The sequence below is a fragment of the Oncorhynchus clarkii genome, chromosome 31 (genome assembly GCF_045791955.1).
Source record: "Oncorhynchus clarkii lewisi isolate Uvic-CL-2024 chromosome 31, UVic_Ocla_1.0, whole genome shotgun sequence".
In the NCBI taxonomy this organism is placed as follows: domain Eukaryota; kingdom Metazoa; phylum Chordata; class Actinopteri; order Salmoniformes; family Salmonidae; genus Oncorhynchus; species Oncorhynchus clarkii.
The window spans coordinates 13,178,037-13,202,999 of record NC_092177.1 but is presented as its reverse complement, the minus strand read 5'-3'; the positions used below and the strand labels follow the sequence as shown (position 1 = coordinate 13,202,999).

At 44.0% G+C, this 24,963-nt stretch overlaps 1 protein-coding gene across 1 annotated transcript in view; it reads right to left on the bottom strand.

Annotated features, from left to right (window-relative positions):
• The window catches only part of LOC139391050 (actin-binding LIM protein 3-like), an 83,440-nt gene extending 59,746 nt beyond the window's left edge, over positions 1–23,694 (bottom strand). The window contains exon 1 of the mRNA XM_071138532.1: positions 23,324–23,694. Within this exon, the coding sequence (XP_070994633.1) occupies positions 23,324–23,336 (13 nt within the window). The 5' untranslated portion in view covers positions 23,337–23,694. The remainder of the gene's footprint in view (positions 1–23,323) is intronic.
• Positions 23,695–24,963: the final 1,269 nt, after the last annotated feature.

The window sequence follows — 24,963 nt, the reverse complement described above, 5'->3', positions numbered from 1 at the left end:
AGAGGGAAGTAGTGTGTGCCAGGTAGAGTAATCCTCTAGGCTTCGGTCCTCTAGAGAGGAGAGGAGAGGAGAGGAGAGGAGAGGAGAGGAGAGGAGAGGAGAGGAGAGGAGAGGAGAGGACCGGAGAGGAGAGGAGAGGAGAGGAGAGGAGAGGAGAGGAGAGGAGAGGAGAGGAGAGGAGAGGAGAGGACCGGAGAGGAGAGGAACGGAGAGGAGAGGACCGGAGAGGAGAGGAGAGGAGAATAGGTATCATGGGAGCTAGCCACTAGCCAGGGCACAGAGTGGATGAGAGAAGGAGGATGATGCCTTCCACCTTCCTTCCTTTCTGAGGACATCAACAGCAGAGAGAGGAGGAGAGAAGAGAAGAAGAGAGGAGAGAAGAGAAGGAGGATAATGCTGTTCACCTGTCTTCCTTTCTGAGGACATCAACAGCAGAGAGAGGAGAAGAGAAGAGAAGAAGAGAGGAGAGAAGAGAAGGAGGATAATGCCGTTCACCTGTCTTCCTTTCTGAGGACATCAACAGCAGAGAGAGGAGAAGAGAAGAGAAGAAGAGAGGAGAGAAGAGAAGTAGGATAATGCCGTTCACCTGTCTTCCTTTCTGAGGACATCAACAGCAGAGAGAGGAGGAGAGAAGAGAAGAAAAGAGGAGAGAAGAGAAGGAGGATAATGCCGTTCACCTGTCTTCCTTTCTGAGGACATCAACAGAAGAGAGAGGAGAAGAGAAGAGAAGAAGAGAGGAGAGAAGAGAAGTAGGATAATGCCGTTCACCTGTCTTCCTTTCTGAGGACATCAACAGCAGAGAGAGGAGGAGAGAAGAGAAGAAGAGAGGAGAGAAGAGAAGGAGGATAATGCCGTTCACCTGTCTTCCTTTCTGAGGACATCAACAGCAGAGAGAGGAGGAGAGAAGAGAAGAAGAGAGGAGAGAAGAGAAGGAGGATAATGCCGTTCACCTGTCTTCCTTTCTGAGGACATCAACAGCAGAGAGAGGAGGAGAGAAGAGAAGAAGAGAGGAGAGAAGAGAAGGAGGATAATGCCGTTCACCTGTCTTCCTTTCTGAGGACATCAACAGCAGAGAGAGGAGGAGAGAAGAGAAGAAGAGAGGAGAGAAGAGAAGGAGGATAATGCCGTTCACCTGTCTTCCTTCCTGAGAACATCAACAGCAGAGCGAGGGAAAGTACACAGCCCAGCATTACCCGGATTAAAGAACAATTCCACTCAAAACTATCTTGTGGTATTTGTTATACTATTTTTATATCTTAAAATATTTGAGAGGGTCGAATAGCTTTAAAATTGCAGAAAGATTGGGGCTTCCATCAATGTAATTGTAATTTCCAATCCCCCATATATTTTTTACCTGATGCCCCGGCAGGTAATACATACATTTTACAGACACAATCTATTTTACATTAGTTATCTTGCTGTTATTAGTCCCAGCCTTCAGCTCCCCTCAACCCCTCCCATCTATCTCTGAAGACCATCCAGTCCCAGTCTTCAGCTCCCCTCAACCCCTCCCATCTATCTCTGAAGACCATCCAGTCCCAGTCTTCAGCTCCCCTTAACCCCTCCCATCTATCTCTGAAGACCATCCAGTCCCAGTCTTCAGCTCCCCTCAACCCCTCCCATCTATCTCTGAAGACCATCCAGTCCCAGTCTTCAGCTCCCCTCAATCCCTCCCATATATCTCTGAAGACCATCCAGTCCCAGCCTTCAGCTCCCCTCAACCCCTCCCATCTATCTCTGAAGACCATCCAGTCCCAGTCTTCAGCTCCCCTCAACCCCTCCCATCTATCTCTGAAGACCATCCAGTCCCAGTCTTCAGCTCCCCTCAACCCCTCCCATATATCTCTGAAGACCATCCAGTCCCAGCCTTCAGCTCCCCTCAACCCCTCCCATCTATCTCTGAAGACCATCCAGTCCCAGCCTTCAGCTCCCCTCAACCCTTCCCATCTATCTCTGAAGACCATCCAGTCCCAGCCTTCAGCTCCCCTCAACCCTTCCCATCTATCTCTGAAGACCATCCAGTCCCAGCCTTCAGCTCCACTCAACCCCTTCCATCTTTTTCTTAACACCATCCAGTTTCCTATTTGCCATATATTTTTCAATTGTGCTGTGATGTTTCACAAAAGTCCTGAACCTTTCTATTCTCATAGTTTCTACAGGTTGTAAATTAAAAACATTTTTTTTTGCTAAGAGTATTATTATATTATTGATTGATTGACTATGACGTTTCAGATCACCCAGTAGTGCTGTCTGCAGAGTTAGCTCCAGGTAAATGTTACAATTCTTCAGCCATTCCTGGACCTGCTACCGAAAGCAAGCTACATATGGACAGTACCAAAACAAATGATTCTGTCTCTTCACAGCAACATCTGCAGAGCTGGGAGGGTAGTAACTTCCATATATTTAACATGCTGTTGGTTGCAATAATTTTGTATGATAATAGAAATAGAAAAGTCTTGAATCTGGCGTCGTTTTGCATATCATGTGCCATGGAATCTGTACATCAAAAATCTCTTCCAAACTATTTTGCTATCTATATGGCACAGCTATCATTTTTTTGTTCCTTAAATGACACTGGTATATTTTTTCATTTATCACAATTTTCTTTAACCAATTTTGGTCTTTAATATAAAGGCGACAGACAAGTTCCTTACTTTTCCCCTTTCCACTTGTCTCTTCAATTTTTATGATAATGCTGCAATCAGTTGGTTGTAATTTTGGGTAGAGCAGACATTTCCATATATTTGTGTTGGCTACATGTGTGACATAACTCCACTTTTGATAGCTACAGTATGTCACACATGCAGGCCAAACTCTCTCTCTCTTTGTCTAGGGGCATCATAATGCCTTTCAGCTAAAAGAGCCAAGGCCAAACTCTCTCTCTCTCTCTCTCTCTCTCTCTCTCTCTCTTGCTCTCTCTCTCTCTCTCTCTCTCTCTCTCTCTCTCTCTCTCTCTCTCTCTCTCTCTCTACTGCAAGTCTCTCTGGAAAAGAGAGTCTGCTAAATGACTCACTACTGTAAGTCTCTCTGGATATAAGAGTCTGCTAAATGACTCACTACTGTAAGTCTCTCTGGATAAGAGAGTCTGCTAAATGACTCACTACTGTAAGTCTCTCTGGATAAGAGCGTCTGCTAAATGACTCACTACTGCAATAAGTCTCTCTGGATAAGAGTGTCTGCTAAATGACTCACTACTGTAGTATCTCTGGATAAGAGTGCTAAATGACTCACTACTGTAGTCTCTCTGGATAAGAGTGCTAAATTACTCACTACTGTAGTCTCTATGGATAAGAGTGTCTGCTAAATGACTCACTACTGTAGTATCTCTGGATAAGAGTGTCTGCTAAATGACTCACTACTGTAGTATCTCTGGATAAGAGTGTCTGCTAAATGACTCACTACTGTAGTATCTCTGGATAAGAGTGTCTGCTAAATGACTCACTACTGTAGTATCTCTGGATAAGAGTGTCTGCTAAATGACTCACCACTGTAATAAGTCTCTCTGGATAAGAGTGTCTGCTAAATGACTCACTACTGTAATAAGTCTCTCTGGATAAGAGTGTCTGCTAAATGACTCACTACTGTAGTATCTCTGGATAAGAGTGTCTGCTAAATGACTCACTACTGTAATAAGTCTCTCTGGATAAGAGCGTCTGCTAAATGACTCACTACTGTAATAAGTCTCTCTGGATAAGAGCGTCTGCTAAATGACTCACTACTGTAATAAGTCTCTCTGGATAAGAGCGTCTGCTAAATGACTCAAATCTAAATGTCTGCCTCTGTTGAGTGTTAAGTCATCCCAGACAAACAGAACAAAGATTCTGTATCAGTTGTATCTAAGTGGTTCATTAACATTGTTGTCATTAGCTGTAACCATTGGTCCTGGATCACTGAAGGTGGTAGTGGTAAGGTAAACGCCACCGTTGGAGGCACATACACAGGTCCTGGATAGGCTAAGTCAGGGCTGCCCAACCCTCTTCTTGGAGATCTACCGTCCTGCGGGTTTTCAGTCCAACCCTAATTTAACACACCTGCTACTACTTAGCTGCTCAACAAGACCTTAACTAGCTGAATCAAATTCGCTAAATTAGGGTTGGACTGAAAAACCTACAGGACAGTAGATCTCCAGGAAGAGGTTTGGGCTGCCCTGGGCTAAGTGAATCAGGCAATGCGATAGCTAAGTGGTTAAATACATAAGGCTGCTGCTATTTAAAAACTGGTCCTGGATCAGTGAACGGGGCAGCTTAGTGGTTCAGTAGTTTTACTACCAAATGGTAAGACAGCTCCTGGATCAGTTGCTAAGTGATATAAGACAAAGGGCCGTGGCAGGCTGCTGCTATTTCTACGCAGACCTCAACACATGCTGAGAGCTCACAGTCACAAGGGATTGTGGGAGATTGGATGTGACATGTCCCTCGCACTCTCTCTCTCCCTCTTTCCACTATACTCTCTCAATTCATTTTAATTCAAAGGTCTTTATTGGCATGGGAAACATTCCATATGTTTACATTGCCAAAACAAATGGAATAGACAATAAACAAAAGGGAAATAAACAGGAAACAGTAAACATTACACACACAAAAGTAGTAAAATAATATAGACATTTCAAATGTTATATTATTGGCTTTGTACAGTGTTGTGACAATGTTCAAGTAGTTTTGAAGTATGAAAAGGAAAATAAATAAACAGATAAATCTAGGTTTTATTTCCAATGGTGTTTGTTCTTCACTGGTTGCCCTTTTCTCATGGCAACGGGCCACAAATCTTTCTGCTGTGATGGCGCACTGTGGAATTTCACCTAACAGATTTGGGAGTTTATCAATGTTTTATTTGTTTTCAAATTCTTTGTGGGTCTGTGTGATCTGTTGGAAATATGTGTCTCTAACGTGGTCATACATTTGGCAGAAGATTAAAAAGTGCAGCTCAGTTTCCACCTCATTTTGTGGGCAGTGTGCACATATCCTGTCTTCTCCTGAGAGCCAGGTCTGCCTATGCTGGCCTCTCTCAATAGCAAGGCTATGCTCACTGAGTCTGTACATAGTCAAGGATTGTCTTAATTTAGGGTCAGTCACAGTGGTCAGGTATTCTAAAACCCTAGAGGGCAATGGCTTCTAGAACTGACTCAAGTATTTTTAGCCAGATCCTAATTGGGATGTTGATGTTGATGTTCCTTTTGATGGCGTAGAAGGCCCTTCTTGCCTTGTCTCTTAGATTGTTCACAGCCGTGTGGAAGTTACCTGTGGTGTTGATGTTTAGGCCGAGGTAGGTGTAAATATTTGTGTGCTCTAGGTCACCAGTGTGTAGATTGAATTTGTATTTGTTGTCTTGGCTACTGGACCTTTTTTGGAACACCATTATTTGTGTCTTACTGAGATTTACTGTCAGGGCCCAGGTCTGTCAGAATCTGTGCAGAAGATCTAGGTGCTGCTGTAGGCCCTCCTTGGTTGGGGCCAGAAGCACCAGATCATCAGCAAACAGTAGACATTTGACTTCTGAGTCCTGTAGGGTGAGGCCGGTTGCTGTAGACTGCCCTCACCAATTCATTGATATATATTCCATATTCCAGCAGTAGTTATTGGGGTCAAACACTGTATGTCTCCATACACTGCCGTGACCGGGCCTTTGTTCCAAACATTGGGGAAGATGCCAGAGCTGAGGATGATGTTAAAGAGTTCAAGAATAGCCCATTTGAAGTTGTGGTCTGTATATTTATCATTCCGTTTAATATACCATCAACACCACAGGCCTTTTTGGGTTGGAGGGTTTGTATTTTGTCCTGTAGCTCATCCAATGTAATTGCAGAATCCAGTGGGTTCTGGTAGTCTGTAATAATAGCTGATTCTAAAATGTGTATTTGATCATGTATATGTTTTTGCTATTGGTTCTTTGTTATTTGGCCGAAAAGTTCGGGGAAGTGGTTTATCCACTCCATTTTGGATAAATAGTGCTTTGTGTTGTTGGTTTAGTGTGTTCTAATTTTCTCAAAAGTGATTTGATTATAAGGATTCTTCAATCACAATGAGCTGATTTCTGACATGCTGTTCCTTCTTTTTGCTTAGTTTATTTCTGTATTGTTTTAGTGTATCACCATAGTGAAGCTTTTTTTTTTGGTTCTCTGTGTTTTTGGATGGATAGGTTTCTCAATTTCTTTCTTAGATTTTTACAATCCTCATCAAATCATTTCTCATTGTTGTTAGTTGTCTTAGGTTTTCTGCCGTAATTTAAATTTGATATGTTAGCTGATAGGTCAAATATATTGTTCAGGCTTCCTGCTGCGATGTTTACACCTTCAGCGTTGCAGGAAAACAATTTGTCCAGGAAGTTGTCTAGGAGGAACTGGATTTGTTGTTGGCAAATTGTTTTCTGGAAGGTTTCTACACTACCTTCCTTCCTTCCATCTATAGCATTTCATTAATAGTATGTTGTTTGTTCGGCTTCAATGCCTCATGATTGAGTACTGCTCTGTTCAAATAGACTATGATTTCGCTGTGATCTGATAGGGGTGTCAATTGGCTGACTGTGAACGCTCTGAGAAACTATGGGTTGAGGTCGGTGATATGACCCGTCTTTGTTGGTTATGTTGTCATAGTTGTGTCTAGGGGGGCATATGGGGGAGGGAATACTGTCACCTCCAGGTAGGTGTTTGTCCCCCTGTGTGCTAAGAGTGTCAGGTTCAATCATTTAGGTCACCACAGACTAGTACATGTCCTTGGGCCTGGAAATGGTTGATTTCTCCCTCTAGAATGGAGAAGCCATTCTTTATTAAAGTATAGGGATTCTTGTCAGGGGAAATAGGTAGCAGACAGGAGGACTTTTTGGCTCCAGAGCAGTCTGAGGCACTGTATCTCAGTGCAAGAGGCGTCACTACAGTCCCTGGTTCGAATCCAGGCTGTATCACATCCGGTCGTGATTGATAAGAAACAATACTGTGCAGCCGTAATCATTGACCTGGCCAAGGCTTTCGACTCTGTCAATCACCACATCCTCATCGGCAGACTCGACAGCCTTGGTTTCTCAAATGATTGCCTCGCCTCGTTCACCAACTACTTCTCTGATAGAGTTCAGTGTGTCAAATCAGAGGGCCTGTTGTCCGGCCACTGGCAGTCTCTATGGGGGTGCCACAGGGTTCAATTCTTGGAGCGACTCTCTTCTCTGTATACATCAATGATGTCGCTCTTGCTGCTGGTTAGTCTCTGATCCACCTCTATGCACACGACACCATTCTGTATACTTCTGGCCCTTCTTTGGACACTGTGTTAACAACCCTCCAGGCAAGCTTCAATGCCATTCAACTCTCCTTCCGTGGCCTCCATTTGCTCTTAAATACAAGTAAAACTAAATGCATGCTATTCAACCGATCGCTGCCTGCACCTGCCCGCCTGCCCAACATCACTACTCTGGATGGTTCTGACTTAGAATATGTGGACAACTACAAATATCTAGGTGTCTGGTTAGACTATAAACTCTCCTTCCATACTCACATCAAATATCTCCAATCCAAAGTTAAATCTAGGATTGGCTTCCTATTTCGCAACAAGGCATCCTTCACTCATGCTGCCAAACATACCCTTGTAAAACTGACCATCCTACCAATCCTCGACTTCGGCGATGTAATTTACAAAATAGCCTCCAATACCCTACTCAATAAATTGGATGCAGTCTATCACAGTGCCATCCGTTTTGTCACCAAAGCCCCATATACTACCCACCACTGCGACCTGTACGCTCTCGTTGGCTGGCCCTCGCTTCATACTCTTCGCCAAACCCACTGGCTCCAGGTCATCTACAAGACCCTGCTAGGTAAAGTCCCCCCTTTTCTGAGCTCGCTGGTCACCATAGAGGCACCCACCTGTAGCACGCGCTCCAGCAGGTATATCTTTCTCCTCACCCCCAAAACCAATTCTTCCTTTGGCCGCCTCTCCTTTCAGTTCTCTGCTGCCAATGACTGGAACGAACTACAAAAATCTCTGAAACTGACCACTGATCTCCCTCACTAGCTTTAAGCACCAGCTGTCAGAGCAGCTCACAGATTACTGCACCTGTACATAGCCCATTTATAATTTAGCCCAAACAACTACCTCTTTCCCTACTGTAGTTATTTATTTAGCTCCTTTGCACCCCATTATTTGTATTTCTACTTTGCACATTCTTCCATTGCAAATCAACCATTCCAGTGTTTTACTTGCTATATTGTATTTACTTTGCCACCATGGCCTTTTTGCCTTTACCTCCCTTCTCACCTCATTTGCTCACATCGTATATAGACTTGTTTCTACTGTATTATTGACTGTATGTTTGTTTTACTCCATGTGTAACTCTGTGTTGTTGTATGTGTCGAACTGCTTTGCTTTATCTTGGCCAGGTCGCAATTGTAAATGAGAACTTGTTCTCAACTTGCCTACCTGGTTAAATAAAGGTAAATAAATAAATAAATAAAAAGGGCGGCGCACAATTGTCCCAGCGTTGTCCCAGCGTTGTCCCAGCGTTGTCCCAGCGTTGGCCCAGCGTTGTCCCAGCGTTGGCCCAGCGTTGGCCCAGCGTTGTCCAAGTTTTACTGGGGTCATTGGCCCAGCGTTGTCCAAGTTTTACTGGGGTCATTGGCCCAGCGTTGTCCAAGTTTTACTGGGGTCGTTGGCCCAGCGTTGTCCAAGTTTTACTGGGGTCATTGGCCCAGCGTTGTCCAAGTTTTACTGGGGTCGTTGGCCCAGCGTTGTCCAAGTTTTACTGGGGTCATTGGCCCAGCGTTGTCCAAGTTTTACTGGGGTCATTGGCCCAGCGTTGTCCAAGTTTTACTGGGGTCATTGGCCCAGCGTTGTCCAAGTTTTACTGGGGTCGTTGTAAACTGACTTGCAGAGTTAAATAAAGGTTCAATAAAAAAAAATCTCTGTTGAGATACTTTCCTTTTTATGTAAAATGTTCCTGTTTTGATTAATATAATAAGAGTGAGTTAGGGCTGCTCTATACCATATTAGCACACCCCTCTTCTCTGTTTCACACCTGGTAGTTTGGTGTATGAGACTACCAACTCTGTAACCTAGAGGGCAACCAGTGGGTCAGTCTCCTCTATACCATGTTTCTTGTAGGATGACAATGTCTGTATTTCTGATTTATTTGATAAAGTCCAGGTTCCTGCTCTTTAGGCCAAAGGCAGATGACCTCAGGCCTTGGATATTCCAGGATGAGATAGTGAAGGCTTTGTGTTCCATAAAGGCAGATGACCTCAGGCCTTGGATATTCCAGGATGAGATAGTGAAGGCTTTGTGTTACATAAAGGCAGATGACCTCAGGCCTTGGATATTCCAGGATGAGATAGTGAAGGCTTTGTGTTACATAAAGGCAGATGATCTCAGGCCTTGGATATTCCAGAATGAGATAGTGAAGGCTTTGTGTTACATAAAGGCAGATGACCTCAGGCCTTGGATATTCCAGGATGAGATAGTGAAGGCTTTGTGTTCCATAAAGGCAGATGACCTCAGGCCTTGGATATTCCAGGATGAGATAGTGAAGGCTTTGTGTTACATAAAGGCAGATGACCTCAGGCCTTGGATATTCCAGGATGAGATAGTGAAGGCTTTGTGTTCCATAAAGGCAGATGACCTCAGGCCTTGGATATTCCAGTATAAGATAGTGAAGGCTTTGTGTTACATAAAGTGTCCAATGTTGTTAGTTGTTAGTCGTTGTTAGTCTCTCTCTCTCCGCTGAGATAAACGGAAGAGATGAGAAGGAGGAGAAGAAGAGAGAAGGATGGAGACAACAGAACAGAGGGAGGGGATGTAGGGTTGGCAACGAGATCAAAGCAGGTGGTGATTGGCTGCAGTAAGTCAGTGACCGTCTGTATTTACAGAAAACCAGTATAGTCTCTCTCTCTACACCCTCTATCTTTCTCTGTTTCTCTCACCCCCACCCCCTCTCTCTCTTTCTCATTTACTACTTCCTTCCTTCCTTCCCTTGGGGAGGCCCATCCATCAGAGTGTGATATAGGGCCCAATGGCCTTGGTGCCCTGGCAGATTGGGTACCTCTTGAAAATCACAAATTTCAGGGCTAATGCCATTTGGCCTTCAAGAGGTATGCAATCTGCCAGGGCACCAAGGCCATACGCAACAAGGCCATTAACCAAAATAGACAATTAAATTGATTTGACAACTGGAAAACAGTTGCTATTCGGTAAGGAAAAACACGCAAGTATAAAAACCATGGGACCACCCAGCCATCATACCGCTCAGGAAGGAGACGCGTTCCGTCTCCTAGAGATGAATGTACTTTAGTGCGAAAAGTGCAAATCAATCCCAGAACAACAGCAAAGGACCTTGTGAAGATGCTGGAGGAAGCAGGTACAAAAGTATCTATATCCACAGTAAAACGAGTCCTATATCGACATGACCTCAAAGGCCGCTCAGCAAGGAAGAAGCCACTGCTCCAAAACTGCCATAAAAAATCCAGACTATGGTTTGCAACTGCACATGGGGACAAAGATCATATTTTTTTGAGAAATGTCCTTTGGTCTGATGAAACAAAATTAGAACTGCTTGGCCATAATGACCATCGTTATGTTTGGAGGGAAAAGGGGGAAGCTTGCAAGCTGAAGAACACCATCCCAACCGTGAAGCACAGGGGTGGCTGCATCATGTTGTGGGGGTGCTTTGCTGCAGGAGGGACTGGTGCACTTCACAAAATAGGTGGCATCATGAGGAAAGGAAAATTATGTTGATATATTGAAGCAACATCTCAAGACATCAGTCAAGAAGTTTAAGCTTGGTTGCAAATGGGTCTTCCAAATGGACAATGACCCGAAGCATACTTCCAAGGTGGTGGCAAAATGGCTTAAGGACAACAAAGTCAAGGTATTGGAGTGGCAGAATATGTGTGGGCAGAACTGAAAAAGTGTGTGCGAGCAAGGAAGCCTACAAACCTGACTCAGTTACACCAGCTCTGTAAGGAGGAATGGGCCAAAATTCACCCAACCTATTGTGGGAAGCTTGTGGAAGGCTAGCCGAAACATTTGACCCAAGTTATAAAAATGTAATTCAATGCTACCAAATACTAATTGAGTGTATGTAAACTTTTGACCCACTGGGAATGTGATTCAAGAAATAAAAGCTGAAATAAATCACTCCCTCTACTATTATTCTGACATTTCACATTCTTAAAATAAAGTGGTGATCCTAACTGACCTGAGACAGTGAATTGTTACTAGGATTACATGTCAGGAATTGTGAAAAACTGAATTGAAATGTATTTGGCTAAGGTGTATGTTAACTTCTGACTTCAACTGTAAATGTGCATAAGTAATTAGACTACATGTTGAAGTGTAGATGATACTCTATTGGCTACAGCCTGTCATGTCCAGATCTATGCTGACATAAGGGAGGCGCCAAACTTTAATGAGGCTTTTATTTACATATACATAACCAGTCAAAAGTTTGGACACACCTACACTATGCCAAGAGTGTGCCGCGCTGTCATCAAGGCAAAGGGGGGCTACTTTGAAGAATTTGTTTGACACTTTTTTGCTTACCACATGATTCCATTTGTGTTATTTCATAGTTCTGATGTCTTCACTATTATTCTACAATGTAGAAAATAATAAAGAAAGAAAAACCCTTGAATGCATTGGTGTGTCCAGACTTTTGACTGGTACTGTATACATATACAGTGGGGCAAAAAAGTATTTAGTCAGCCACCAATTGTGCAAGTTCTCCCACTTAAAAAGATGAGAGAGGCCTGTAACTTTACACTTAAACTATGACAGACAAAATGAGAAAAGTAAATCTAGAAAATCACATTGTAGGATTTTTAATTAATTAATTTGCAAATTATGGTGGAAAACAAGTATTTGGTCAATAACAAAAGTTTATCTCAATACTTTGTTATATACCCTTTGTTGGCAATGACAGAGGTCAAACGTTTTCTGTAAGTCTTAACCTCTTTGATCTCTAGGGGCGCTATTTCATTTTTGGATAAAAAACGTTCCCGTTTTAAGCGCGATATTTTGTCACGAAAAGATGCTCGACTATGCATATTCTTGACAGTTTTTGAAAGAAAACACTCTGAAGTTTCAGAATCTGCAAAGATATTGTCTGTAAGTGCCCCAGAACTCATTCTACAGGCGAAACCAAGATGATGCATCAACCAGGAAATGATCAGAATTTCTGAAGCTCTGTTTTCCATTGTCTCCTTATATGGCTGTGATTGCGCAAGGAATGAGCCTACACTTTCTGTCGTTCCCCCAAAGTGTTAGCAGCATTGTGACGTATTTGTAGGCATATCATTGGAAGATTGACCATAAGAGACTACATTTTCCAAGTGTCCGCCTGGTGTCCCTGCGTCGAAATTGGAGCGTAAAGCCAGGTGCAATTATTTTTCCATTTGAGAGCAAGGAGAAACCAGGCTTCCACGAAGGATATATCATTGAAGAGATATGTGGAAAAACACCTTGAGGATTGATTCTAAACCACGTTTGCCATGTTTCAGTCGATATTATGGAGTTAATTTGGAAAAAAGTTCGCGTTTTGAGGGCTGAATTTTCGTTTTTTTTTTTTTTTTTTTTTTTTTTTTGGTAGCCAAATGTGATGTACAAAACTGAGCTATTTCTAATACACAAAGAATCTTTTTGGAAAAACGGAGCATCTGCTATCTAACTGAGAGTCTCCTCATTGAAAACATCAGAAGTTCTTCAAAGGTAAGTTATTTTATTTGAAGGCTTTACTTGTTTTTGTGATAGTTGCCTGCTAAATGCTAACGCTAATGCTAACGCTAATGCTAACGCTAAATGCTACGCTAGCTAGCTACTGTTACACAAATGATTGTTTTCCTATGGTTGAAAAGCATATTTTGAAAATCTGAGATGACAGTGTTGTTAACAAAAGGCTAAGCTTGAGAGCTAGCATATTTATTTCATTTCATTTGCGATTTTCATGAATAGTTAACGTTGCGTTATGGTAATGAGCTTAGGTCTATAAATAGAATCCCGGATCCGGGTTTGGTCGTCGCAACAGGTTAACAAGGTTTTCACACACTGTTGCTGGTATTTTGGCCCATTCCTCCATGCAGATCTCCTTTAGAGCAGTGATGTTTTGGGGCTGTTGCTGGGCAACACAGACTTTCAACTCCCTCCAAAGATTTTCTATGGTGTTGAGATCTGGAGACTGGCTAGGCCACTCCAGGACCTTGAAATGCTTCTTATAAAGCCACTCCTTTGTTGCCTGGGCAGTGTGTTTGGGATCATTGTCATGCTGAAAGACCCAGCCACGTTTCATCTTCAATGCCCTTGCTGATGGAAGGAGGTTTTCACTCAAAATCTCACGATACATGGCCCCATTCATTCTTTCCATTACACGAATCAGTCGTCCGGGTCCCTTTGCATAAAAACAGCCCCAAAGCATAATGTTTCCACCCCCATACTTCACAGTAGGTATGGGGTTCACCGTTTTGCTCACCGTTCTTGTGATCATTTTGACCCCACGGGGTGAGATCTTGCATGGAACCCCAGATCGAGGGAGATTATCAGTGGTCTTGTATGTCTTCCATTTCCTAATAATTGCTCCCACAGTTGATTTCTTCAACTTCCCAGCCTGGTGCAGGTCTACAATTTTGTTTCTGGTGTCCTTTGACAGCTCTTTGGTCTTGGCCATAGTGAAGTTTGGAGTGTTTGAGGTTGTGTACAGGTGTCTTTTATACTGATAACAAGTTCAAACAGGTGCCATTAATACAGGTAACGAGTGGAGGACGGAGGAGCCTCTTAAAGAAGAAGTTACAGGTCTGTGAGAGCCAGAAATCTTGCTTTTTTGTAGGTGACCAAATACTTATTGTCCACCATAATTTGCAAATAAATTCATAAAAAATCCTACAATGTGATTTTCTGGATTTTTTTTCTCATTTTGTCTCTCATAGTTGAAGTGTAAAGTGGGAGAACTTGCACAATTGGCGGCTGACTAAATACTGTTTTGCCCCACTGTATAGGCTAAACACCAATGATGTTTTCCAGATATAATATAGGATAATTATTCATATCTAAAGGCTGGATTCTGTGACATACTTGAGGCACTGTTTGTTCTGATAGGACAGAATGGTCAATGCCTGTTTGTTCTGATAGGACAGAATGGTCAGTGCCTGTTTGTTCTGATAGGACAGAATGGTCAGTGCCTGTTCGTTCTGATAGGACAGAATGGTCAGTGCCTGTTTGTTCTGATAGGACAGAATGGTCAGTGCCTGTTCGTTCTGATAGGACAGAATGGTCAGTGCCTGTTCGTTCTGATAGGACAGAATGGTCAGTGCCTGTTTGTTCTGATAGGACAGAGAGGTCAGTGCCTGGTCGTTCTGGTAGGACGCACGCCGTTAGATCCGCGATGTGCCTGTCTTCACTTGTAGCCTACTTCAGAGCTGCGATGCCTGTGAGAAGGAACCAATGACGTGATGGGCATTGGCTAACATGAATTGAGATATTGTATCTGAGAGAGCCATGTGAGGGACAGGTGCTTCGTGGTAGGCTACAGCGATTGGCAGCCAGGTGAAGGGAATTATAATTATTATATTCAGCACAATGGCTACTTTGGCCAAAAAGCCTACGTTTATTTAAAGGGAATTACGGCCACACAAGGGGGCATTGACGGCCATGGTCGCTGATGCTGCCGGGAAATTCAAGCCCTTATCCAGTGACATCAAAAACAGAGCCACTCTACGGAGAGAGAAGTGGGTCAAACTTCTCTAGAATACAGACCACATGATGACATACCAGCCCGGCCCCCACCAAGGTCACCAAGGCTGAAGGCATAGAAATATATAGACATAGATTGGACATGTTTCTTCTATTGATTCTAACTCTGTGTGCTGAAGGCTTGGTTCGTCACCTCACAGGAGTGACTGTGGATAAGTCCTGACCTCGCCTGGTCATCCCTGATGGCCAGAAATACTTCTGTTTCTCAATTACCTTGGGTGGTAGGTAGCCTAGTGGTTAGAGCGTATGGCCAGTAAATTAAAGGTTGCTAGATTAAATCCCCAAGCTGACAAGGTAAAAATCTGTTGTTCTGCCCCTGAACAAGGTGGTTAACCCACTGTTTCTAGGCCGTCATTGAAAGTAAGAATTTGTTCTTAACTGACTTGTCTTGTTAAATAAAGGGATGTTGGTTATCTAACCACCCACCTCAGTTTAGTTGACAGTGTGTGCATTCTAAAAGGCACCCTATTCTGTATAGCGTAAACACTGGTCAAAAGGCACCCTATTCTGTATAGCGTAGAGACGCTGGTCAAAAGGCACCCTATTGCATATAGTGTAGAGATCCTGGTCAAAAGGCACCCTATTCTGTATAGAGTAGACCCTGGTCAAAAGGCACCCTATTCTGTATAGTGTAGAGATCCTGGTCAAAAGGCACCCTATTCTGTATAGAGTAGACCCTGGTCAAAAGGCACCCTATTCTGTATAGAGTAGATCCTGGTCAAAAGGCACCCTATTCTGTATAGAGTAGACCCTGGTCAAAAGGCACCCTATTCTGTATAGCGTAGAGACCCTGGTCAAAAGGCACCCTATTCTGTATAGTGTAGACCCTGGTCAAAAGGCACCCTATTCTGTATAGAGTAGACCCTGGTCAAAAGGCACCCTATTCTGTATAGCGTAGAGACCCTGGTCAAAAGGCACCCTATTCTGTATAGAGTAGACCCTGGTCAAAAGGCACCCTATTCTGTATAGAGTAGACCCTGGTCAAAAGGCACCCTATTCTGTATAGTGTAGAGATCCTGGTCAAAAGGCACCCTATTGCATATAGTGTAGAGATCCTGGTCAAAAGGCACCCTATTCTGTATAGCGTAGGCCCTGGTCAAAAGGCACCCTATTGCATATAGGGTAGAGACCCTGGTTAAAAGGCACCCTATTCTGTATAGCGTAGAGACCCTGGTCAAAAGGCACCCTATTCCGTATAGTGTAGAGACCCTGGTCAAAAGGCACCCTATTCTGTATAGCGTAGAGACCCTGGTCAAAAGGCACCCTATTCTGTATAGCGTAGAGACCCTGGTCAAAAGGCACCCTATTCTGTATAGCGTAGAGACCCTGGTCAAAAGGCACCCTATTCCGTATAGTGTAGAGACCCTGGTCAAAAGGCACCCTATTCTGTATAGAGTAGAGACCCTGGTCAAAAGGCACCCTATTCTGTATAGCGTAGAGACCCTGGTCAAAAGGCACCCTATTCCATATAGCGTAGAGACCCTGGTCAAAAGGCACCCTATTCTGTATAGCGTAGAGACCCTGTTCAAAAGGCACCCTATTCTGTATAGCGTAGAGACCCTGGTCAAAAGGCACCCTATTCTGTATAGCGTAGAGACCCTGGTCAAAAGGCACCCTATTCTGTATAGTGTAGGAGAGATGGAAATGGAAAGAAGGAGAGAGAGAGCAGGGATAGAGATATATATATATATATATATATAGAGAGAGAGATGGAAATTGAAGGAGCGATAGAGAGAGAGAGAGAGAGAGATGGAAATTGAAAGAGAGAGATAGAGAGAGAGAGAGATGGAAATTGAAAGAGAGAGATATATATATATATAGAGAGAGAGATGGAAATTGAAAGAGAGAGATAGAGAGAGAGAGAGAGAGAGATGGAAATTGAAAGAGAGGGAGAGAGAGAGATGGAAATTGAAAGAGAGAGAGAGAGAGAGATGGAAATTGAAAGAGAGAGAGAGAGAGAGAGAGAGAGAGAGAGATGGAAATTGAAAGAGAGAGAGAGAGAGAGAGATGGAAATTGAAAGAGAGAGAGAGAGAGAGATGGAAATTGAAAGAGAGAGAGAGAGAGAGATGGAAATTGAAAGAGAGAGAGAGAGAGAGAGATGGAAATTGAAAGAGAGAGAGAGAGAGAGAGATGGAAATTGAAAGAGAGAGAGAGAGAGAGATGGAAATTGAAAGAGAGAGAGAGAGAGAGAGATGGAAATTGAAAGAGAGAGATATAGAGAAGGATTTTGTGTAGTCGTGTGCGACAGAGCGTGAAACTTCATCAGAAAATAACCTGTTGCTCTCTAACTTGTATACCCATGAAGAAACACACAAAAAGACACACGGTTCTAACCAACTGACCATGAGATACAGAGCAAGCAGCAGATGAGAAGAGACAGTCTAACCTCAATGTAATTACAGTGTAGCTTCTGGGCTATCTCAGACAATGTAGCGCATAACACACAGAACAGCACAGAACACTAACACCAACAGGCCTAGGGGGAGAGGAGAAAATAGGAGAATAGAGGAGACTATAAAAGAGGAGAGGTGAGGAGAAAAGACAAGAGGAGAAAAGAGGAGAAGATAGGTGAGGAGAGGAGAGGAGAAGAGAAAAGAGGAGAGGTGAGGTGAGGAGAGGAGAAAAAAGGAGAGGTGAGGTGAGGAGAGGAGAAAAGAGGAGAGGTGAGGTGAGGAGAGGAGAAAAGGGAGAGGTGAGGTGAGGAGAGGAGAAAAGAGGGGAGGGGAAAAGAGGAAAGGAGAGGATAAAATAGGTGAGGAGAGGAGAAAAGAGTAGAGATGAGGTGAGGAGTGGAGAAAAGAGGAGGGGAGAGGATAAAATAGGTGAGGAGAGGAGAAAAGAGTAGAGGTGAGGTGAGGAGAGGAGAGGAGAAAAGAGGAGATGTGAGGAGAGGAGTGGAGAAAAGAGGAGAGGAGAGGTGAGTAGAAAAGAGGAGAGGAGAGGAGAACAAATAAGAGGAGAGGAGAGGAGAGGAGAGGAGAGGAGAGGAGAGGAGAGGAGAGGGAGGGAGGGGTGAGGGGATGAGAAAAGTGGAGAAAATAGGAGAAAAGAGGAGAGGAGAGGTGAGGAGAGGAGTGGAGAGATGAGGAGAGATGAGGAGAGAAGAAGAGAGATGAGGAGAGGTAAGGAGAGGATAGGAGAAAAGAGGAGAGGAAAGGAGAGGTGAGGAGTGGAGAAAAGAGGAGAGGAGAACAGATAAGAGGAGAGGTGAGGAGAAAAGAGGAGATGAGATGAGAGGAGAGGTGAGGAGAGGAGAGGAGTGGAGAGATGAGGAGAGAAGAAGAGAGGTGAGGAGAGGAGAGGAGAAAAAGGAGAGGTGAGGAGAGGAGAGGAATAGAGAAAAGAGGAGAGGAGAGGAGAGGAGAGGAGAGGAGAGGAGAGGGAGGGAGGGAGGGAGGGAGGGAGGGAGGGAGGGAGGGAGGGAGGGAGGGAGGGAGGGAGGGGTGAGAGGTGAGAAGATGAGAAAAGTGGAGAAAATAGGAGAGGAGAAGTGAGGAGAGGAGTGGAGAGATAAGGAGAGATGAGGAGAGAAGAAGAGAGATGAGGAGAGGTGAGGAGAGGAGAGGAGAAAAGAGGAGAGGAGAGGAGAGGTGAGGAGTGGAGAAAAGAGGAGAGGAAAACAGATAAGAGGATGAGAGGTGAGGAGGGGTGAGGAGAGGAGAGGAGATGCTTTATCTGCTGTGTGTGTGTATGCCTGGAGCCAGAGCACTGACACGTCACACAACCATCTGCCTGCTGTGACACAGCTGACTCTAAGCACACGCTGCTGAGAGGGTGTGTGTGTGTGTGTCTGTGTGTGTCTACAGACAGCTCGTGCTTGTTGCTCTGTTGACAGTTCTCCACATAGTGACCTAACCCCTCCGTCTCCTGTCAGATGACACAATAATTCTACAGACTAACAAAACAATTCCAAACATTTATATAGCCACCATAGAATTTGTACACACACACACACGCACACGCACACACACACACACACACACACACATACACACACACACACACACACACACACACACACACACACACACACACACACACACACACACACACACAATAAGGCAAGGAACTACATTGGAGCCTAAAGAATGAATAGTGAATAATGCAACAACGTCCAATAACAGGAGAAAGATTGATGTCGACCTAAATCATACAGACCTGGACATTTGGGAAGAGAGACAGGGGGAGGGGAGATAGGGTGAGGGGAGATAGGGGAGATGGGGAGGAGGAGAGTGGGAGTGGAGACAGGGGGAGGAGAGGGGAGGGGAGACAGTGGGAGGAGAGGGGAGGGGAGCCTGGACAGACTGAAGACAGTGTAGCAGTGTGGGTCCAGGGGATCTCTGGACAGACTGAAGACAGTGTAGCAGTGTGGGTCCTGGGGGATCTCTGGACAGACTGAAGACAGTACAGCAGTGTGGGTCCTGGGGGATCTCTGGACAGACTGAAGACAGTACAGCAGTGTGGGTCCTGGGGGATCTCTGGACAGACTGAAGACAGTACAGCAGTGTGGGTCCTGGGGGATCTCTGGACAGACTGAAGACAGTGTAGCAGTGTGGGTCCTGGGGGATCTCTGGAGTTCCAGCCCAACACTAGCACACAGGCTCCTCTTATCAAAGTAGTGGTTATGGGGAAGGCCTGTGTGTGTCTGTGATTGGGTCTATTATGTTTTGTTGTGGAATTTGTTAGATATTAGGTTTTGTTGTGGAATTTGTTAGATATTAGGTTTTGTTGTGGAATTTGTTGGATATTACCTGTTAGATATTAGGTTTTGTTGTGGAATTTGTTAGATATTAGGTTTTGTTGTGGAATTTGTTAGATATTAGGTTTTGTTGTGGAATTTGTTAGATATTAGGTTTTGTTGTGGAATTTGTTAGATATTAGGTTTTGTTGTTGAATTTGTTAGATATTAGGTTTGTTTTGTTGTGGAATTTGTTGGATATTAGGTTTTGTTGTGGAATTTGTTGGATATTACCTGTTAGATATTAGGTTTTGTTGTGGAGTTTGTTAGATATTACCTGTTAGATAGCGCTGCACTGTCGGATCTAGAAGCAGAAGCATTTCACTACACTCACAATGACATCTGCTAACCATGTGTATGTGACCAATACAATTTGATTTGATTTGAGCTGTCTCCAGCTCAGTAGATCTGTGGCCCCAGGGCTGGGGTCTAGCTGTCCAGGCTTGGTGTGGAGCTGGACTGGGATTAACAGGGACTGAGCTGTCCAGGCTTGATGTGGAGCTGGATTGGGGTTAACAGGGACTGAGCTGTCCAGGCTTGGTGTGGAGCTGGACTGGGGTTAACAGGGGCTGAGCTGTCCAGGCTTGGTGTGTAGCTGGACTGGGGTTAACAGGGGCTGAGCTGTCCAGGCTTGGTGTGGAGCTGGACTGGGGTTAACAGGGGCTGAGCTGTCCAGGCTTGGTGTAACACCATCCTGATACTCAGTCCCCTAATTGAAGCAACTTCTTCAATAAATATTACCAAGGATGGGCTAATAAAAAGCATTGATGAATCAGAGAAGATGTGAGGGGAAAGAGAGGAAAGAGAGGAAAGAGGGAAAAGAGAGGAAAGAGGGGAAAAAGGGGAAAGAGAGGAAAGAGGGGAAAGAGGGGAAAGAGGGGAAATAGAGGAAAGAGGGGGAAAAGGGGAAAGAGAGGAAAGAGGGGAAAGAGAGGAAAGAGGGAAAAGAGAGGAAAGAGAGGAAACAGGGGAAAGAGGGGAAAGAGGGGAAAGATGGGAAAGAGGGGAAAGAGACGAAAAAGGGGAAAGAGGGGAAAGAGAGGAAAGAGAGGAAAGAGGGAAAAGAGAGGAAAGAGGGGAAAGATGGGAAACAGGGGAAAGAGAGGAAAGAGGGGAAAGAGGGGAAAGACGGGAAAGAGGGGAAAGAGGGGAAAGAGAGGAAAGAGAGGAAAGAGGGGAAAGAGGGGAAAGACGGGAAAGAGGGGAAAGAGAGGAAAGAGGGGAAAGAGGGGAAAGAGAGGAAAGAGGGGAAAGAGGGGAAAGAGGGGAAATAGAGGAAAGAGGGGAAAGAGGGGAAAGAGGTGAAAGAGGGGAAAGAGGGGAAAGAGGGGAAAAAGAGGAAAGAGGGGAAAGAGGGGAAAGAGGGGAAAGAGGGGAAATAGAGGAAAGAGGGGAAAGAGGGGAAAGAGAGGAAAGAGGGGAAAGAGGGGAAAGAGAGGAAAGAGGGGAAAGAGGGGAAAGAGGGGAAATAGAGGAAAGAGGGGAAAGAGGGGAAAGAGAGGAAAGAGGGGAAAGAGGGGAAAGAGGGGAAAAAGAGGAAAGAGGGGAAAGAGAGGAACAAGGGGAAAGACGAAAGAGGGGAAAGAGGGGAAAAAGGGGAAAGAGAGGGAAGAGGGGAAAGAGGGGAAAGAGGGGAAAGAGGGGAAAGAGGGGAAAGAGGGGAAAGAGAGGAAAGAGGGGAAAGCAACAGAAAAGAGGGGAAAGAGAGGAAAGAGAGGAAAGAGGGGAAAGAGAGGAAAGAGAGGAAAGAGGGGAAAGAGAGGAAAGAGGGGAAAGAGGGGAAAGAGAGGAAAGAGGGGAAAGACAGGAAAGAGGGGAAAGAGAGGAAAGAGGGGAAATAGAGGAAAGAGAGGCAAGAGAGGAAAGAGGGGAAAGAGAGGAAAGAGGGGAAAGAGGGGAAAGAGAGGAAAGAGGGGAGACAGGGGAAAGAGGGGAAAGAGAGGAAAGAGGGGAAAGAGAGGAAATAGGGGAAAGAGAGGAAAGAGGGGAAAGAGAGGAAAGAGGGGAAAGAGAGGAAAGACGTGAAAGAGAGGAAAGAGGGGAAAGAGAGGAAAGAGAGGAAAGAGAGGAAAGAGAGGAAAGACGTGAAAGAGAGGAAAGAGGGGAAAGAGAGGAAAGAGGGGAAAGAGAGGAAAGGGGGGAAAGATAGGAAAGAGGGGAAAGAGAGGAAAGAGGGGAGACAGGGGAAAGACGGGAAATACGGGAAAGCAACAGAAAAGAGGGGAAAGAGGAAAGAGGGGAAAGCAACAGAAAAGAGGGGAAAGGCGGGAAAACAACAGAAAAGAGAGGAAAGAGGAAAGAGGGGAAAGCAACAGAAAAGAGGGGAAAGAGGAAAGACGTGAAAGCAACAGAAAAGGCTTTTGTCTTTAGCTCTCTGTGAGAATAACTTAAAATCAATACAGAGTAAATGAGAACACATGTTAATCAAATCTTGAATTTAATGCACATTAGCAACTAATGTTTCGTTGAATGCTACTAAACATGTCTATTCTCTATTGTTGTGTCTTATTGTTCATCTGTCTTATCTCTTTATACTCCTCAGAGAGCAACGCGTCATAGTAACCTAGAGAAGAGAGCTTCACAGTAACCAATAGAAGATAAGATAGCTTCAAAGTAAACTAGAGAAGATAGCTTTACAGTAACCTAGAGAAGAGAAGATAGCTTCAAAGTAAACTAGAGAAGCAAACTTTACAGTAACCTAGAGAAGAGAAGATAGCTTCAAAGTAAACTAGAGAAGCAAACTTCACAGTAACCTAGAGAAGAGAAGATAGCTTCAAAGTAAACTAGAGAAGAGAGCTTCACAGTAAACTAAAGACGATAGCTTCATAGTAAACAAAAGAAGAGAGCTTCATAGTAAACAAAAGAAGAGAGCTTCACAGTAACCTAGAGAAGAAAGCTTCATAGTAACCTAGAGAAGATAGCTTCAAAGTAAACTAGAGAAGATAGCTTCACAGTAACCTAGAGAAGAGAGCTTCACAGTAACCTAGAGAAGAGAGCTTCACAATAACCTAGAGAAGAAAGCTTCACAGTTACCTAGAGAATAGAGCTTCACAGTAACCTAGAGAAGAGAGCTTCACAATAACCTAGAGAAGAGAGCTTCACAGTAACCTAGAGAATAGAGCTTCACAGTAACCTAGAGAAGAGAGCTTCACAATAACCTAGAGAAGAGAGCTTCACAGTTACCTAGATAATAGAGCTTCACAGTAACCTAGAGAAGAGAGCTTCACAATAACCTAGAGAAGAGAGCTTCACAGTAACCTAGAGAATAGAGCTTCACAGTAACCTAGAGAAGAGAGCTTCACAATAACCTAGAGAAGAGAGCTTCACAATAACCTAGAGAAGAGAGCTTCACAGTAACCTAGAGAATAGAGCTTCACAGTAACCTAGAGAAGAGAGCTTCACAATAACCTAGAGAAGAGAGCTTCACAGTTACCTAGAGAATAGAGCTTCACAGTAACCTAGAGAAGAGAGCTTCACAATAACCTAGAGAAGAGAGCTTCACAATAACCTAGAGAAGAAAGCTTCACAATAACCTAGAGAAGAGAGCTTCACAGTAACCTAGAGAAGAGAGCTTCACAATAACCTAGAGAAGAAAGCTTCACAGTAACCTAGAGAAGAGAGCTTCACAGTAACCTAGAGAAGATAGCTTCACAGTAACCTAGAGAAGAGAGCTACACAATAACCTAGAGAAGAAAGCTTCACAATAACCTAGAGAAGAGAGCTTCACAGTAACCTAGAGAAGATAGCTTCACAGTAACCCAGAGAAGAGAGCTTCACAGTAACCTAGAGAAGAGAGCTTCAGAGTAACCTAGAGAAGAGAGCTTCACAATAACCTAGAGAAGAGAGGCGCACAGGAATGGACTGACTCACCACTGGTACTCATGATGCTCACAGGTTCTCATCCAATACGATGTTCCCAGAAAATTATTTTCAGAACAACTATAATTCCAATAAACCAAAATATCCTTTCCACTCTGTGACTTTTCAATGCGAATATAAGGAGACCCGAAGAAAGACAGAGAGAAAGAGAGAGAGAGAGAGGAAGAGAGGATGAGAGAGGGTGCTCTGGAATCCAATTCGTAAACGACAACCCTCCTCCTCTTCTTCAGTGGTCGAGGAGAAAAATAACTTCAGGCAGACAGGAAAGATACAATGTTGCTGGGTCGCATTCCATGTTTTGATGTTGTCCCTCCCGGTTGATTCCACAGTGTTCTCTCAAATCGCTGACCATGGTTGGCACTGCTGTGCGCTCGCTCTCCTCTCTCTCCCGGTTGGTATGTGAAAAGCGCTCGCGCTCCAACGTCAAGCTCCCATCCCACTGGAGCGGCGTCACCGGAGCAGAGCGCGCGGGTTCAGTGTGGCACGCGAGCGAACCAGGGAGCCAACAATGAGCGCGTTTTCTCAAGGGAGAGGAGCGGAGAACAGGCGCACCGGCGGCATGGGATTTAAAATCCGCGGATAATTAACAGGGATCACACCGCCCTCTTCTGGAAGTATATTCTAGTGCACACTAATATATTAATTGCAGCTTTATACAGCAAACTGTTTGGGGAAGCTACTCTGAAATCATAGTTTACCAACCTACCAATTACTTTACACTGGAAGAAAGTTAAGCTACACTAAAGCTAGCCCGAAGAGAAATATAGGTTACTGAACTAAAGTTACTTTGAAAAAGTTGTTTGAAAAATTATAATATCTGAATCTGAAATGTCATAGACTACAAATTGAAAGAGCAGATCAATCTGGGGTCAGATGTTAAATCTAGCCTATTAAACACAAACACATATGTTTCAATTGAGAATTATGAATGTCTGATCCTGAAAAAGAAAGGAGATTCTTGCCTATACTTCACCCATATTTTATTTTATAAAAAAAAAAAGTTGTGTGTAGTTCCAGTAGTTAGCTACACCGCTACATGGTAAAACAGTAGTGTGTAGTTCCAGTAGTTAGCTACACCGCTACATGGTAAAACAGTAGTGTGTAGTTCCAGTAGTTAGCTACACCGCTACATGGTAAAAAAGTAACTAACTACTGAAAACACTACCAAGATCAGAATTTAGTTCAACTACCACCAAGCTACTGCAAAATGTAGCTTAATTACTAGTTAAATTACATGTAGTTTACTACTCCCCAACACTGTCAAACAATAGGGCTCGTAAAACTAAACCAAACAGCTATCATTACAAAAGTTAATTCCCTCGTTTTTAATAAAATATTGCTATTAAAAAACAGGTTAACTTTCACCTTATAATCATACGATAAAGTGAGAGTTGTGAATGAGTTTCCCATCAATTGGATGTCTATAATACACACAAAGGATGAGTTTTATATATACAGGTATGGAACCATTGATATCAATCAGTAGCTTTTCATGCTTGTACAGAGACTGAATGGAGCTGCCAGGGCTGTGCTCCTCATGATGTTGTCGCCACCTGTCAGACATTAGTGCTCATTTGAACCTGCTGCTTGGAGCCACGTGGGAAGAGATGATACGAGACTACTGATGCCGA